The sequence below is a fragment of the Manacus candei genome, unplaced genomic scaffold, assembly GCF_025592945.1.
Source record: "Manacus candei isolate 608988 ecotype Guabito, Panama unplaced genomic scaffold, ASM2559294v1 h1tg000067l, whole genome shotgun sequence".
NCBI classification, from domain to species: Eukaryota; Metazoa; Chordata; class Aves; order Passeriformes; family Pipridae; genus Manacus; species Manacus candei.
The window spans coordinates 14,786,288-14,802,940 of NW_026138115.1; the positions used below are offsets into that span (position 1 = coordinate 14,786,288).

The following is a 16,653-nucleotide window of genomic DNA, read 5'->3' on the forward strand; positions in this document are numbered from 1 at the left end:
CAGGCTAATATTGCTTACTACAGTAACAGCGAAGATGCAGCTGATATTACAGCAATTTTTCCTGCCTTAAGGAAGTGGTGCATAAAATTAAGAGATTTATTTTGTTGAATATGCTCTTTGGTAACAAAGCTACATAATTTTTCTTAGGTACCTGATAGATAGATATTCCTTGCATGAATGGAATTAATTCAAATTAACAGTGTTTCCATACTTGAAGGAAACACAAAATCAAAGGTTTTGAAAGTATTCTTAATCTTTGCCATATATTTCACAAACATTGAAGGAAAACTGGCATTTTCTTTCTTTTTTCCTATCTATTTTTTTTTCCAGTGATGGAGATAAATTGCAATGATAAGAGTCCCAGGGGCAGAAAGAGTCCTGTTGTGTTAGACTTTGTACAAATACAGAATAAAAATGATGGTCACTGTCCTAAAGGCTTCAGTAAACCATTTGACACCACTGATCTGCATCACAGTGACATTCAGCCGCAGTTTCTGAAATCATTTTAATTCTGCTTTTCATTCATTTTTCTCAGTAATGAGCTTGTGTTCCACAGGAAGCATTTTTGTTAACATCAGAACCTTGAGCCTAAATGAGTTCTGTGTAGCAAATTAATCTTATTTGACTGATTGAAACATTACATCAATTTTTACTTGTTTCTGTGTTATTATTTTTAAAATCTGGTTAATCTAAATCACTTTGGTTTTGTTCCATGGCCATTCAATACTTATCCCATAAATTCCAGTGCACTAGCAGTGCAAGGTATTTCAGAAGGGCACTGATGCACTTTGGGTGCATATGGATCACTTACACAGTATGGACCACTTACACTAGCAACTTGCTCCAGAGTTTGGTGTGCAAGGATCAATCTCTGCTGAAAATAAACGTGATCTAAGAACACTTATTGTGTCTGTGCAAACTGTTTGAAGCACTATCACACAGAACTGTGAGGCACTCCACCACTGTGGAGCCAGAGCACCAATTCTTGGAACACAATCCTCTGATTAATCCTCAAGTGTGAAGGTAAGTAACTCTTCCTCAGGGTTTTACATTGAGCCAGAGGTTCTTAACTGGTTCTTAACTGCTGAACCAGGACCAAAATTTTTTTGTTAGTGAGACCTGGCCAAAGGTATGTCAGGAACCATTGCAGTGGCCAAGAATATTTCCTGCTATTGATTCTTTCTAGTACAGATATAGCCTAGAGGTTTACCTGAAATTGAGCTCAGTCATTCTCCAAACTCCAAAGTGCATTAGTTAGATCTGTGTTTTCTGTAACAGGAACTAAAATGTCATATTTGTGCAGGAATTTATTTGTGGGCACAAAAATGAAGGATTTTTGATATGTCCCTCATTCAGACTGTTATTATGAAAACGATTATTTTTTGTCCTATGGGCAACAGATTATCCAAGGAAAGCTTAAATATCTGTGATATTAAAATATCCCAAGTTACAGAGTAATTGTTTTATCCTGTTAATCATAAAAATGTATGCCTCCAGCAGTTCTAAGAATTATCTCTGAAATAAAAAGCTCTTTAAGAAAAAGCTATACCAAATATCATTTTTCTATTCCTTTATAACATCAAATATTGAAGATAAAGTCTTTTACTTCCACTCTGTGACAGCTATTTAGCACCTATTGTAAAAGAAAGAAACTGTGACTCCCTGACAGTTTAAAAAAGCAAAAAACAAAGATTATGCGAAAAATCTTTTCATCATTGCGGTGCTTCTGAGGTATCTAACAATAAACTAATAGTAGCACACCAAATGAGCTCAGAAACATGCATTAAAAAATCTGTGCTTTGAGAAAGTGTGAAAGTTAAAAATTAAAATACAGTTCTTGACACTAGAAGCTCTTTGACATGTTAAGCTACATTGGAAGTCAGGAAGCCACTTATTTCTTACCATGTAGTCTATTATCTTATTTGACTCCATGAATATTCATTAGCATTTACAGTCTTTTATTATTTAGCTCACTGCATTAAACATCTGCTTTTTCCCCCCCAAGATCACCTTCTATGTAAGTTGGTTAAAATAATAAAAAGATTATATATATATATAAATAAAACTATTGTATTAGCTGAAACAATCAAAAACCAAAGGCTGATGGTAAATGAAAGTCCTACAGTTGCTATTTGTTCTAAGGCAAGTAAGTTCCCAAAATATAATTTTAAGAAAAGCCCATAGATCAACATCGCTGTATCAGTATATGATGGTGTGCTATGGTACAGCATTGCATTGCAATGTTCTCACACTGAAGGGAATAAAATGCCAAAATCTGTCAACCCTGCTTAGCTCACTGAGCTCTGGCAATCTTGTTGAACTATGCTGCAAAAGAGGTTGCTGTGTTCTGGGAACAATAGCTCCAACAACTGATAAATGTCAGACCAAGCATATAATTAGCATGTCCTCAAACTCACCGAGTTTTATCATGACACATGGCAAAACAGCACTTGGGATGACTTCGGAGGTTTGCCATTCAGAGAATTTCCTAATGACTATCATTTGTGTGCATGCTCTCCTGACTAACTAAGGATCAATATGCCTGAGGGAAAAAAATGATTAGGAGCTATGACTCAAGGAGGAAGCTTTTGGCCTGAAGCTGTGGTAAGTTTTACCTTGAAAGTCATCCATATAAATAAAAAAAAAAAAATGACATGCAGCCTTATTATGCCTCATACACAACAGTAACTGGAGGGAAGCAGTCCTCCAGGTACAGAGAGAATAATAAATGATCTCTCATACTGTTTGTGAAAGGAGCAGAAAAAGCCACATCTATTTTTAGCCACATGCACATTTTTAATAACATGAGGCTTTTTGCCAACACTCTGATAATGTTACATATGTCATCTATTGAAAACATGGAAGCTCAAGTTTCAGCTCCTAGAAGATATTGACACATTTCTGTCTACAGCAACATCCTCACGTTATCGTCAAAATTTCTCACTGAAGATGAAAAATAAAGGGATTAACTAATAAGAAGAGAGCAGAGATGCAGCAGTGCCCAGGGAAGAGAACAGATTTTATTCCCTTTATGTGGCAGGGGCCATGCATAACAGAGGCCAATAATACATGGGCTGTGGAACACAACACAAACACTTGGTGGGGAGTCAGAGTCTGCACCAGACCAACCCTGAATAGGACAATAAAGAATGTACGACCTGTGCTCCACTGTGCCTAATCTAAATACCTGCTCCATCAGAAGGAACCCAGTTTGCAACACCCCTCTAGTTTAGTCAGGCATGGGTTAGCTCAGTGGCTTGAAGCAAAGCAGAACCACTGCCTGTTGTGCTGCCAGAGCAGTGCCAGGCTCTGCACTGATGTATGGTCAGCGGCTCCACACAGTGCACAAGAAGCTGAAGCTGACTTTGATCAAAGCTGGCCTGAAATAAGCAAGTACACTGTGTGTCTTATTTGGATACTTTTTTTTTCCCTTAATAGATCCAAATTCTGCTTCTCATATAGAAAAACAGAAATTGTACCTGACAGCATTCACGCCAAATCAGTTATTTTAGTTCATAAATTTAATTAACTTTTGATTACTCTAACACATTTCAATATCTGCTTAGTAATTGTATGCAGGACTAAACAAAACACTAATCTATTTTTAATAGTGTATTCGATTTTTGCTGCATTCTTTAAACACAGATAAAATCAACTGCTGAAATCACAGAATTTTACTTCCACAACAGGAATACCAGCTTTCCCTGTAAACAATTCTGACCTTTGTGGGAACACTAGGTTAGCTCGGCTGGGAGAGCTAAAGAGGTGTACCAACTCTGAAGCCACAGAACTGGGGCTGAAGAAGCTTCCTCAGAGTTATGTTGCAAACCAGAAAAATAAAAATCACATTATCATCTCTTCCTCTCAATCATCTTACCCCAGAAGTCTGCAATGGTTATTTTGAATGCTAAACAGATCTGGAGATCATTTTGGAAGGCAAAGTGAGGGACAGTCTTCACTCCATGTCTTCTCTGGAAGAGCCGTTTCTGGTAGCTGTATACAGGCATTGTGCAATACTTGTGGTCTCTGAGTGACAGGGCTGCAATTCCATCTTATTTCTGCTGCCTAACTTGTACTAGGGAAACTCTTTATGCCCTCTTTGCTTTCCTTATTTAAATACCTCCTAGGAAGGAGGATGGTGGTTGGGAGGCAGACGTTTTTCTGACCTTGATGTCTGGACAGTGCTTTGAATAGAAGAATTCAGTACTAAACAGTCATCATGTGTCTTAGACTGTAAAATGATTCTAACATCACCAGCTAATCCTCTCTGCAGCTACATCACTGTTGAGCAATATCTTGTCTCTTTCAGCTAATTGGCATTTCAGCTAACAATTCTGAGGATTTAGAAAACTTAATTGGGTCTTGAACTAGACTGAGAAACACGCTACAAAAAATAATCACCAAATATAAGAGCCACAGAACCTATTCGTGCTATCTGTGATGAGGCAAGTAGCTCAAAAAGAGAAGCAAAATAACTTAACTGGGAGAAAAAGAGAAGAAAAATGGATCATCATTCAAATGAAAGTGAAGGACTTGCCTCAGTTCAAGATGTAAGATCATAAACATCACTTCAAAAACAAATCACACTAACATTCTGAGCTGTCTTGTGGTAGTTTAAACATCTTGGACTAAAGATATGCATTTTTTTTTTATTTCTTTAAGGGATTGACCTGTTGTTTCAGTATTGGTGTTTCAGACACCATAGACAAAGGAATAACATCCCAGATACGCCTTGTTCCTTCAAAGGTCCAGTCAACTACTGCCCCTGCCAAATGGTATGCAACCCCAAACTTAATCCTAACAACAACAAAAAAACATCACTAGGGAAAAATTCAATCACTTGTGATTGTTTTGGTACTTAAAGACCTCTAGCATTTCATCCTCTTATAAAACAGGAGAAAGCCAAGTCCCTGCATAGGTAGAGCTCCCAGCATCCAACCAACTCTTGACAAAAGTATTCATTCCAAATATGCATAGAATCATAGAATATGCTGAGTTGGAAGGGACCCATCAGGATCATCGAGTCCAACACCTGGCCCTGTGCAGGACACCCCAAGAATCACACCATGTGCCTAAGAGTGTTGTCTAAACCCTTCTTGAACTCAGACACATGACCACTCACACAAAGGGTAAGAAAAAACACATGGCCACTGAAATTTGCAAGACTGCAATCTGCACCTCTGAAAGAGAACTGATGTGAAAATAACCACAAATATCTTCTGGGTACCATTTCCAAAATACCTACTTTCTGCTCCAGTGACAACAAGCAGAGAGGATACAGGAAATATTCTAAGTCAAATCCAAAACATGTAGCAAAAGGTCTTTATATAGTAACTGATAAAAATATCAATATATTTTATGCATGGATATATTCTTTAGATGCCAAGAGGTGTTTTTCTATACAAAACCCACAATCAAATTCACACCTAAAATTTAACCAACAAATTTACTATCATTCTTGGGCATACAAAGAGAGGCCCTTAATCTAATGATCGACCCTTAAGATTAAAAAAATTCAAGATGTGGTGAATTAATTTGGCTTCCCAAGGAAAATATTACATAATTCCACCAAGAATCCATGAATAAATGATGATGTCAAACAATTTTTTCTATGTACTGTTTCACAGGCATTTGTGTTGAAACTTGCACATGAATAAATGTTCGCCATCACGTCCTGGTGTAAATAATGGCCCTGCACCAAAAAGCAATCAATATCCTTATATATTAATATTCCTTTATAATCTGATTACGTAATTTGCTCAGACTGTAGTAAAATCCATTTTACTTAACAATCCATTTATATTGCAAATATATATGGAAAACCCCTCTCATTTTAAATGGATTTCTACCTCATTAAACTCTTCTTAATGAGACTGGGGATACAGCTTTCAAGTAAATGAACAGAAGGTATTTTAAATAAAATTAGTTTAGTTTAAATAAAAACAGCTCATACTTTGCAATACCCTACAGCTAGCAAAAATGAGCTACTTTATACACTAACCACATAGTGCAATTTCCTCCTCTTCCATGAAGGTTTGCTTTGGGAAGAGCAACCTCACTGAACACTTATTAAAGAATCTTATTTTAAAATGACAGACGGAAGACGAACATATCCCTATGTGTGATATTGACTATTCACAAGTGCATATTGACCCTTGCTCTGCAATAGTAATCTTTGGTAATCTTACTCTATGATTGAGGCCAGGTAGTAAGATTCAGCTTCTTACTCACACTGCTACATATTAAATATTTTCCTTCCTTTTTTTTTAAACGTAATTGTAAAAATAAAAACTTGTTTTAAAATTAAGAGAGATGCTGAATTCTTCATCGTTCTATCCTGATTTCAATGAAGCCAGTATTAGTCAAAACTTGTCTCTGTCAAAATTTACAGATGGGAGGAAGACACAACTCTTCCAGTTTTGGAGCTGTTCAAGGAGTATCAGGCTATGTAGCCCAAGATCTGGAAGATAATAAAAGAAGCAGTTACAATACTTTAACTTTTCCCACTAGCAGTGGAATCTCATTTCAAAACTATGCACTTTTTTCCCCAGATGATTTTAATCACTAGCTATCAAGATCCCTTTTAACTGCATTTATGTTCCCTCTGCCTCAATGCAGTATCATTGAAGATAAATGATCCAACTTGATAGATTCTTCTCAGTCACCTGAAAGACAAACATTGTTTTTAAAGAAGTAACAAACAATATTCACCTTTTTTTTTTCATGCATAAACTATACAGTGTATTTCACTTATCACAAGCATGTAACATTTCCCCACCAGAAGACAAGCAGATCTGTCATTTCTCATCAAAACAAGAAACCACTTCCTGGTAGCTGACGGTCACAATAAGTTCAGCTGTAGCAATACTTTGACTCGTTCTGTTCCAAAGGTTGTATCCCTGCTGCCAGCCCTCTCCACAGACGTTACTGGCAGATCAGAAGCCCCCATTTTACCCCCTGCAAATCCCACCCGCTCCTTTCCCGGGGCCACAGCCCCTCTCCAGCCCCGCAGGGAGCGCCTCTCTGGCGGTGCCGGGAGGGCGGGACCCGGGGCCGACCCGCCCCAGCGCTGCGGGCCCGCCATGGCGGCGGCGCGGCCGGCCCGGGCCCGGGCGCTGCTGCAGCAGAGCGTGTCCGCCCGCCTGCAGGTGCGGCCGCCCGAGCGCGGCGCCGAGGCCCAGTGGGTGGAGGTAACGTGGGCTCTGGGCTGCCCCCTCGGCATCGCCCCTTCTCCGCTCGGCTCGGGGCCGCTCCCGGCCGGGCACCGGGAGAACGCTCCATCCCCTGGGCGCGTGCGCCGCCGGGAAGCGAGGGTGGGCGTTTACAGGGACTTGAGGATAATCCCCCCTCTTCCTTTTCCGGGCTCAGCTTCCTTTCAGACACTTTTCTTACCCTATCCCTGGTTTTCGCTCTCGAGCCCTTTCCTCACCCTCTCGTCATTACCCAAGGTTATGCTCAGTCCCTTCAGTCTTGTGCACGGCGGTTTGTCCCTGCTGCTCCTTCCCTTTCCCTGTGCTCCAGCAGAGGTTTTCCGCAGGCTGTAGTCCCTTCGGGAGCATGGCTGCTCAACCACACAACACCTCCTTCCCCTCTGACCGTGTTGTTCCTTCTTTTCTTGAATACACTTTCACAGAGGCACCAGAACCTTGGCTGGTGGGCTCAGCTGCTGCTTTGTTTATTGTGTGATAGTGTGCACTTGGAGAGGAAAGGGCAATGGGGCTATGGTAGCAGTAGTTCTGATGTTGGGGTTTTTTTAACAGACCACTAACTAAAAATGAAATTTAGGGTGTAGACAACTACACAGGTTGAGGGAAATGTATTTTCCTCATATGCCTCCCATGGTCCTGCTGGGAGAGGTAGGTAGCTCTGCAGACTCTTAGGGCTAAGTGCTGTGCATACAGCCCGGGGCTCTTTACCAAAGCATGAAGGCTGCCCTGTGGGGTGCACTGTCCTGCTGTAGTTGTCACTGTTTATGGGTTACCTACAGTAGAATAACTCATCTACGCTGGTGTCAACTATTTAGCCCTTGGGTTGGTCAACTGTTTAGCCCTTTACACATGTAGCATGTGTAAAGGGTTAATTAGTTCATTCAACAAATCTGAAAAGAGTTCACTGTTTGTCTTTCACGTTATCCTTAAAACTTCTCTCTCCTTGTTCAGAAGGGGCAGATGGATCCATAAGACCTAGTTTCTGCAGCATGGTCTGGGAAACCAGAATGTTTGGCTGAAGTGCATCTGTGTGTATTGCAGCATAAATTACTATAGGAAAAATAAGCTATTTCTAGCTTGCTAATCTCAGAAGTAGTTGTACATCTAGTAAATAACAGCAGAACTGTAATTTTGCTGGCTGTCTTTTAAACTGTCTGAAAAGAGTTTGAAGTTGTTATAGTTGAGAGATATGAGTAACTTTTACAAGGGGGTTTGCGGTTTACATCTCTTATTTGAAGTTTTTAACAGATTCAGCAAAAATCTCTGGGAAAGTAATAGAAAGCACTAAAGGAATCTGCAAGAGATTGGGGTGATCGCAGCAGCAGATTATTTTTTGGACATGAACCTTACTCATATTTGTCACGGGTACTTAGGAGTCTTTCTTGGCTACCTTGGGCTTTTTAAGAGAAGTCACTATGCAGGAAAAACAACTGGGAAGTGATACTTTCTTTAGTATGACTACTGTAGAGGTCATTAGAAGGAAACTGCTGCTGATGTTTTGTGGTAGGGTAATGTTACTCCCTATATATGCATGTCAATGCAAAAATAAAAAATACAAGTCTCATCAACTACTATTTACATGAACCAGTGTGTTCCTGATGTTTTATAACAACTTAAAAGTAGGTCCTCACCTTGAGACATTTCTAGCATACTATAAATATCATATTATGTGGGTGGCTTTGAATAGCTGCTGAGCTGTAGGAGACCCCTGTAGGTACTTTAGGAGATTCAGAGCAGATGTTCTTTATCTCCAGAAAGGTTGGGAGTGTACTCTATACTTACACATGAATCACTGCCTTCATTGTGTTTTCATGATTGAGTTTTTTGGTCCTGTTGAGGATTACTGGGAATTGGATGTCTTGTTTATGGAGAAATGTTGGTTAGATAGCCTCCATAAAAAGCTAATGTGTACAGCAAAATACTTAAAAAAAAAAAAGGAATTCTCCTTTTAAAGGTGGAGTGGAAATAAGGTGTGGTTTGGTGTATTTCACAACTATGGGGGAAAAGAAATGTAAGATGAATATTCAGCTAAAATGAAAACTGCCTTTTCCTTATCATCTCTCCCTTGATTTGTCTTCTGGTTAATATAGCAAAAAGAGGTGCAAAGTTCCAGGCACAGGCTTGTTCTGTGACCTGTGGCAGATGATGTAATCTCTCTTTTCTACAACTGAATATAAGAAATATGAAGAAATCTTCCCACAGGGTAGCAAATCTAAACTTGAAGTGGAAATGTCAAAGAATAATTAATGCAAGTTTCACAAACTGACTTCCTAAAGATTAAAAGTATCTCTGTTTTCATTGTCCACTGCAATTTCCTGGGGAAAAAAAAAATTAAAAAAAGGTAAAGTTGAGATAATATTTTACAGAATATATTTTGGTTTTTCTAATAGTATCCTGAAAAATTCAGATGGATGTATTTAGTAAGGAGGATGAGGAACGAGTCAGTTATTTGTTTTTTCCTGCAAAAGAGCTAAAAAGCAGCATTTGGAGGCAGCACTGCAACGGCTGGCTGTGTGGCCTAAGGGCTGGGTACTTCAGCCCTTCATAATTCAGGTTGCCTGATCTGATGATTACTTAGGACAGTTGTATAATAAATGCCAGTGTTGCAAAGTGACTTGCTTTGCTGGTTTATTTATGTAGGCACTTTACTGATAACAGTAAATCCACATAGAGCACAACTTCCCTGTCCAGCTGCCTACGTGTCACTGTGTAAGTTCTTGCAGTGGCTGTTTGAACATCAGTGTGTTTACTGTATGACCATCTTATTTGTGTTATTTTACTTGGTTTTTTTGTACTATGGAGAGCAGATAGATTACAGGGGACCTTCAGCAGTGGCAGTGGTTTTGCTTTGATTCAAAAGGTTTACACGTTCCCATTTGTAAGGTAACACATACACAGGTATTCTTCCCAAGAATGCCAAGGCAGCGGAAGGATTAAAAAAAAAGGTTTATTTCAGATGCAAGGACTACTTCTTAACCATGCCACACACACTGGGCCCCAGGGTAAAAAAAGGCAATGCCCCACCTTCTCCAAGGCTTTTTCTATCTTCTCTCTCTTCTCCCCACCCTACCTCTGGCCCTAGGAAGCCATGTACATGTGTGCAAACATGTTATCTCTCTGCATACCAGAGAGAGAGATGGCTTGCTCACACCTTCTCCCTGCAACTTTCTCTGAAATGCTGAAGGAAGGAAAAAAAAAGAAATCTAACCTGTTTGAGAAGGCATTCTGCAGTCTTCCTAAGCGAAACAAGTTCTGGCTTTCTGTTAAAAATTCTTGCACAATTGCACCGATCCCTACACCATTCCTTACACTGGTGATGAGCAAAAGTCTCAGGACACCTGAAACACTGATATAAGATCACTGATACACGTTATTATTAGGTTTGCTCTTGTAATGTCATTCAATTTTACATCTTCTATTGAATTAAGAAATGGAGTAAGAACAAAGTAAGACCTAACAAGAGGTTAAAACATGGCTGCACATGTGTTGAAAATAGTGTTCAACCACAGTTTTCAGTCATAGTAGAAACCATAAGTTTCAGCTTACAAATACTTGAATGGGTTTTAACTATATCATGGTTGAGAAATGGTCTAGAAGACCATAAACATGCAATACAAATAGAAACATCCTCTGGAACCTTTAACTTGTCTCTGAATTAATTGTCTTTTCATTTAACCTCCTGTATCTCTAATTTTCCTCAATATGCATGTTTCATCTTGTGATAAATTGGATATTCAAAACCAGGCATCAAATAATGATAGAAGCTGGGAAAATGATGAATGTTGTTACTTAATCTTTAGCTGTCAGGCCGTAGGACTTGGAGGCGTCACTTTATTTTCTCTTTTGTCTCTTTAAATGAAATGTTTGCAGAATATTGTTACTTCTGTAAGTGAGACTGTGCAAAAAAAAGACTGTCACAAGTTCCAGAAATAAAATTATTTTCTGGGATGCATGCTGTATCATGGCATCACTTATTTCTAATGCCGTGGCCAGAAGTGTGCAATGTAAATGCATTTGGCCTATTTTATCACAAACATATGTATTAGTAGGTATGTGTGCATTGCTATTATCTATTAATATCCTCACCCTGGTCTGTTTCTGGAGTTAATATTTAGCTAAACATGTAAGGATGTGTAATGTCTGGCAGCCTGCATTTCTCTCTTTGAGCAGATGGTTTGAAAGTCATTTGAGGTTCAGGCCATCAAATTTGTTTCAGTGTTTATGAAATGTGGCAGTCATTTGGGAACATGTATGATATTCTCTAGTGGTCAAAATGAGTTTTGAAAGGAACCATTTAAAGCGTTTGAAAGTTTCTTAGCACGTGCCATTTTGACTACAAAGAGCATTCTCTTTTTTCAGAAGTTAGTCACTAAAAACATAGTTGAGAAAGCATAACTTTTCTTAGTCATTGCTGTGAGCGTTTTGTTTAATCTCTGCAATAACAAAGGGATAAAATCTTATGTGTATAGCTAAGTTTTCTTAACCAAAAACCTTTATCTTTTAGAGAAAAGGGGAAAGAAAAACAAATAAAAGAGAGGAAAAATTAAATAACGGTATTTTTTAAAAACTCTTCACATTTCCTATCTTTTTGCTTTGATAATGTTGTTTAGTGACTCCTTCCTGTCCCAATCTATTTAACATCTCTTCAGTGGTATTTAGTAAGCTGACATCTATATTTCTTCTAACAAAAATATTAAGATGCTTATTCTTGACAAAGCAGTGGGGAGGTTTTTTTATATACTGTATGTCTGTGGATATTGTATGCCTTTCGGGGTTTTTTTCCTGAAGAAGTTAAACCATTCAGGTGTACCTGTGCGTTGACTGCAGAGCCTATCAGTTTGTCTTAATAAAGCACAGGTTATTGCACATGCATACCTTGAGAACTCACCAAGAGAACAGAAAAGCCACACAAGAATTTTCCTGTGCTTTCTATTCAGTACAGACCTAATTCTTCCCTCACCTACATAGTTCTTACAAGTAGTCTCTCTGAATGCTAAGGAAGTGGCATATCCTTTACTCTGGATTTATCAATCAGGGGAAGGGTTCTCTTTCACCAGTAAGATATTACACAAGCTGATAAATAATATTTTGGACAACTTAATAATATTCTGAACAACTTCACAGATGTTGGTCATCGTGTTTAAATCTTTAATTATCAGACTGTGTGTTTTTTTTCGGAATTATGTTGTGCTAGATTACTTTTAACACCAGAATAAAATTTAGTTCACTGACAAGTCCTGTGGTGTTTGTTATGCTTCATAATTGGAAATAAACTTGAAAATTATTTTAGCCCTATGTTTGATAGCAAAAAAAAAGCCAAAATTATTTCCTATGCTGGATTTAAGTACACTAATTCATCTTGTCACCTTGTCTGTGTTAAGACTTTACATTGTTACATTTCAACTAAATTCGGCTTCACATGGACCTAATAAATTGGCTTACTTTTATGTAGAAGCATTGTGCAGATAATCAGCATATACATTATAAGCTTCCAGAGCATGTAAACTTAATGTCTGAAACCATACAAAATAACTAAAATTATTCTCATAACCTTTTTTTGTTGTGTTGTTTTTTGATTTTTGATACCAGTTTTTGTAAGTATGCATTGTGGACAATGAGAAATATTGACATAGGTTTCTGTAATCTTTTATAGATCCAAAGAGGGCTTGTTATCTACATATGCTTCTTCAAAGATGCTGATGAGGATCTCATTCCAAAAATCGGTATGATATAACCCTTCTAAATTCTTGTATTTGAAAAAGAAGAAAAGCAGTAGAGGCAGAGAAGGCAGCAACTATTTGGACAAGTAGAAGTCAAGAAACCATGAGATGGCATCATTCTAAATCAGTCACCTGCCTAAAAGAACAGTTTGTTCTGTCTTGTTTCTTTTGACAGTTGTCCATGCCTCTCACTCTGTCCATCTGCTCAGGACTAACTTAGAAAATCAATTCCCATGATGATAACCTTCTAGGAAACAAGAGAAAATGCTGCACCTTCTATTTAACATATTACATGTATCAGGCAACAGGTTCAGTCCAGGACAGAACTGAATTTCAAATAGTTCATGGCTTGATTTGCTAAGTATTTTGACACTGATCACACTGTATGTGCAGGATATTTAAGATTACAGCCAGTAGAGGGAGCTGAGCAGATGACTAGACAGTGTCCTTCCCATCTCATTTCAGTAGTACTATATACACTATGAGTATTTTTAGTGCAGTTTTCTGGTTCAAAAATGATAACAGCAATATCTGCAGTTCTTGCCCTCTTTTCGACATGCACCTTAACATTTACATAAAAGCAGAGAAGATGCTGTGGATCAGGTCAAATGGTAGTGATTTCTGTCTTCACCTACTGCTGTTTTGGCTTGAATTTTTTGTTTGTTTTCGGTTTGTTGTTGGGTTTTTTCCCACTTTTATGTCATTTCTTCTCCCTCCTTTCCTCCATCAGTAGCATTGGATCACCTGGAAAAATATGTGATGCCATGTATTCCAGATAAAAATACCCCTTTTCTTTTCTGTGGCTGGCTGATATTAGTGATTTGGCAAAAGGTTGTGTAATGATAGTCTATAACAGGCTAATGGCCAGGCCCAGCAGTGCACAAGTACAGGTGCTATTGAAAATACTGAGAGGAGCTGCTGTGGGGTTCTCCTTGGTCTTGGAGGGCACAGTCTTTCCAAGATGCTAAATAAAGTTGAAACATTTGGGTATATTTAAATCTATGTGAAAATTTATTTTGTGCTTGTGAGAATTTCATGAGAGTGTTACTTGAGAATAATTATATTTCCAACTGTGGGGCAGCTGAAACAGGCCAGAAAAAGAAAGTTCTGTTTCTTATGAGGAGATTCGTGTATGATCATCCTCCTCGAGTGCCTGGTTTACAGCATATTGTTCCTAAATATATTTTGAATCTGTTTAAATGCGTGGTTTTGGTTCCTGAATCACAACTCAGCTCTTTTTGCTTTGAACAACATTAAACATGGAGGCATAACTATTATCCTCACAGCTTTTACAGAGTTTGAGGAAGTTTTGGGGTAATGATTTGATTTATTATATAAACATGGAAAATCTAATGTTAGTAAATGTATTGATTTTATTTGCAAGTTTATATATTCTGGTTTATAATGCAAGTTGCATCTGACCTTCCTGCCCACTTCCTTTCTCAAAAGACAAACTGGCCCCTGCACATCTCCAAGTGGAATGCTGAAGGACTCTCACTCCATTTGAGACCGAACTGTGGAGCTGTGCCTTCAGCACAGATCATTGCTGGGTCCTGCTGCAAACTACTCCAACCAGTGTGAAAAGACAGTCAGGGCACAAAGCTCTCCAAAGTGCACTGAGGATGGTGTTGTCTCCTACAATGTGTAGTGTTGTGCACATGCTGCCTATTTGAGCATCAGAAAATTTAGTAAGGGCCATTATGTGCACCCTTCTCTGGGTTCTTTTGGGGGTGTCAAACTAGAATCTACTTGAGGATTTTAGATAGCAAATCACTTCCCCCAAAAATAAAACTTTAGGCATCTGATGTTAATATACATATCCTTAACATTCCTCACAATACTCAGACATATTAGTTGGTTAATAGTATTTATTGACTGTCCATGTTTCATTTAATTAATAAACAGTTTCTTTTATTTGAGTAGTTTGTCACACATCAAAATACTTTTTGAATCTTGTTTATGATGTCCTGTTTAATTTATTTCAGTTATACTAACTCTTATTTTATTTTTATTTGCAGTCAATATGCTGTTGAATGTTAAATTAAGTGAAAATGAAAACGGCGAGTTCGTTTCTGTTCTTGATTTACCAGGCGACGTACTTATCATACCTCAAGCTACCCTAGGCGGTAAACCAAAGGGAAGAAAGATGCAGTACCATGCAAACATTGAAAAAGAAAAAGGGTTGGAACTTTATTCTCAGTTCGTGACTTTGTGTGAGAAAGAACTGGCTGCCAATTCCAAATGCATGGAAGCAGGTGTTCATGTCGAGCATGGCACATACGGAAACAGGCAGGTGTTAAAACTGGATACAAATGGACCTTACACTCATCTGATTGAATTTTGAAAAAATAAATTGTATGTCAGATGCAGTACTGGTGTCTTTTTTTCTCCCTTCCTAAGCATTAATGTGCTTGAATGCTTTGGGAGATAGATAGTGTAAAAAGGGCTTTCATTCATCTGTAGTGGTGTTACCAATGCCATTGAATACAAGGATGCCTGAGACTGCTTTGCTATAATGAGTATGCATTTTATGCTCATATGCATCTGGAGTGTGCTCAAAATAATTGTTAATATTGATACAATAATTTGAAATTATTAACAAGAATGGGGTAATGCATTCGTTTCTTACTAAAAAATAATGAAGTATTTCATGTATAGCTTGAGTAAGTGGTTTATAGATTAGAAAAAAGAATACTGTAAATGTTCTTATGTTTCCAGATTTCCTGAGTCAGTTTTTGCCTTTCTGTTTTCTAACTATAAAATGGCAATGCTTTCTAACTAGCCAATACATAGAAAACACAAAATCACTGAATTTTTAGCCTTTTAGAGAGTAGGTACTGAATAAGAAAGTCCATCCTCCTCATCGAGAGTGTGTAGGGGTGGAAGACTTAAGGCAGTACTGGGCTGATCATGGGCTATGTAGGGAAGAATAAGTGAGGCACATCAAGAAACTAGCAGTACCACTGAATTGCTTTCTTGAAGTTTGTGTTCTGAAATCTCTGATGTGTTTTGATAGGCTGCTTGCTATAGCTTGGTCTGTGTCCTTGTTACTGGGGTCTTGCTGTCTACTCAATTCTTTCATAACAGAGCCTCAGGAAAAGAACAGAAACATTCAAATGAAAACAAAAGTAAAGATGGTACATTGTATGCAGCCATCTCATTGTTCCCACTGCCCCTATTGCTTCCTTCAGGCTTTTTGTCTATTGAATCTGCCAGGCAGAGACTAGTTTTCATTTTATAGACAGTGTTGGTACATTTGGGGCCCCATTTCCCAGCTGACTCCCTATGCAGTACTGTAATAAACATTATTAACAGATGGGGTTAAGAAGCTATAATGGGAAATTCTCTCTTGTAAGGCAGTGAGAACAGAACAGCTGTATTAAAATGTGGCAAATTCAAAACTGATTCAAATATGCTTATCCTGTGAGTCAAGTTTCTCTTTTACTGCAGCATTATGGCTTAGAAGGATTCAAAGTGAAATTAGACATGTATATGGTTTGCAGTAATTATCCAAAATTGCCGTTTAATTAACAAATTATTCTGGAAAAGACCTAAAACCTTATGGATGATGAGGTTACCAGCTTGTACAATCCTAACTTGTAGGTCAGTAGTTACAAAATTCTGTCCTTATCTTTATTTTTGTAAAAAAACATTACTGAATGTGTAATCTGCAGACTCAAACTATGTCATGAGAATTACATTTTTTTTTAACAGATACAAAGCTT

At 38.2% G+C, this 16,653-nt stretch overlaps 1 protein-coding gene and 1 long non-coding RNA gene across 3 annotated transcripts; one reads left to right on the plus strand and one right to left on the minus strand.

Moving 5' to 3' along the window:
* Positions 1-3,000: 3,000 nt before the first annotated feature.
* On the minus strand, positions 3,001-6,947 carry LOC127479404 (uncharacterized). The gene is made up of 2 exons (XR_007907550.1): positions 6,779-6,947; positions 3,001-6,665 (listed from the first exon to the last, which is right to left on the minus strand). It is a non-coding gene; the product is annotated as an uncharacterized LOC127479404 (long non-coding RNA).
* An 86-nt stretch (positions 6,948-7,033) lies between these two features.
* DTD2 (D-aminoacyl-tRNA deacylase 2) lies at positions 7,034-15,297 on the plus strand. Of its 2 annotated transcripts, none has more exons than XM_051806297.1 (3): positions 7,034-7,190; positions 12,862-12,931; positions 14,947-15,297. In XM_051806297.1, exons 1-3 carry the CDS (start codon positions 7,083-7,085, stop codon positions 15,270-15,272), a joined length of 504 nt encoding a protein of 167 aa, XP_051662257.1. In that variant the 5' UTR covers positions 7,034-7,082; the 3' UTR covers positions 15,273-15,297. The 2 variants fall into 2 exon arrangements, with proteins under 2 accessions (XP_051662257.1, XP_051662258.1); XM_051806298.1 differs by lacking the exon at positions 7,034-7,190 and adding an exon at positions 7,350-7,653.
* The last annotated feature ends 1,356 nt before the right edge of the window (positions 15,298-16,653 follow it).

Coding starts and splice junctions, on each gene's coding strand:
- DTD2 (XM_051806297.1), top strand. CDS start 7,083: ATGGCGGCGGCGCGGCCGGCCCGGGCCCGGGCGCTGCTGCAGCAGAGC. Junction 7,191..12,861: donor CCGAGGCCCAGTGGGTGGAG/GTAACGTGGGCT, acceptor AATCTTTTATAG/ATCCAAAGAGGGCTTGTTAT. Junction 12,932..14,946: donor GGATCTCATTCCAAAAATCG/GTATGATATAAC, acceptor TTTTATTTGCAG/TCAATATGCTGTTGAATGTT.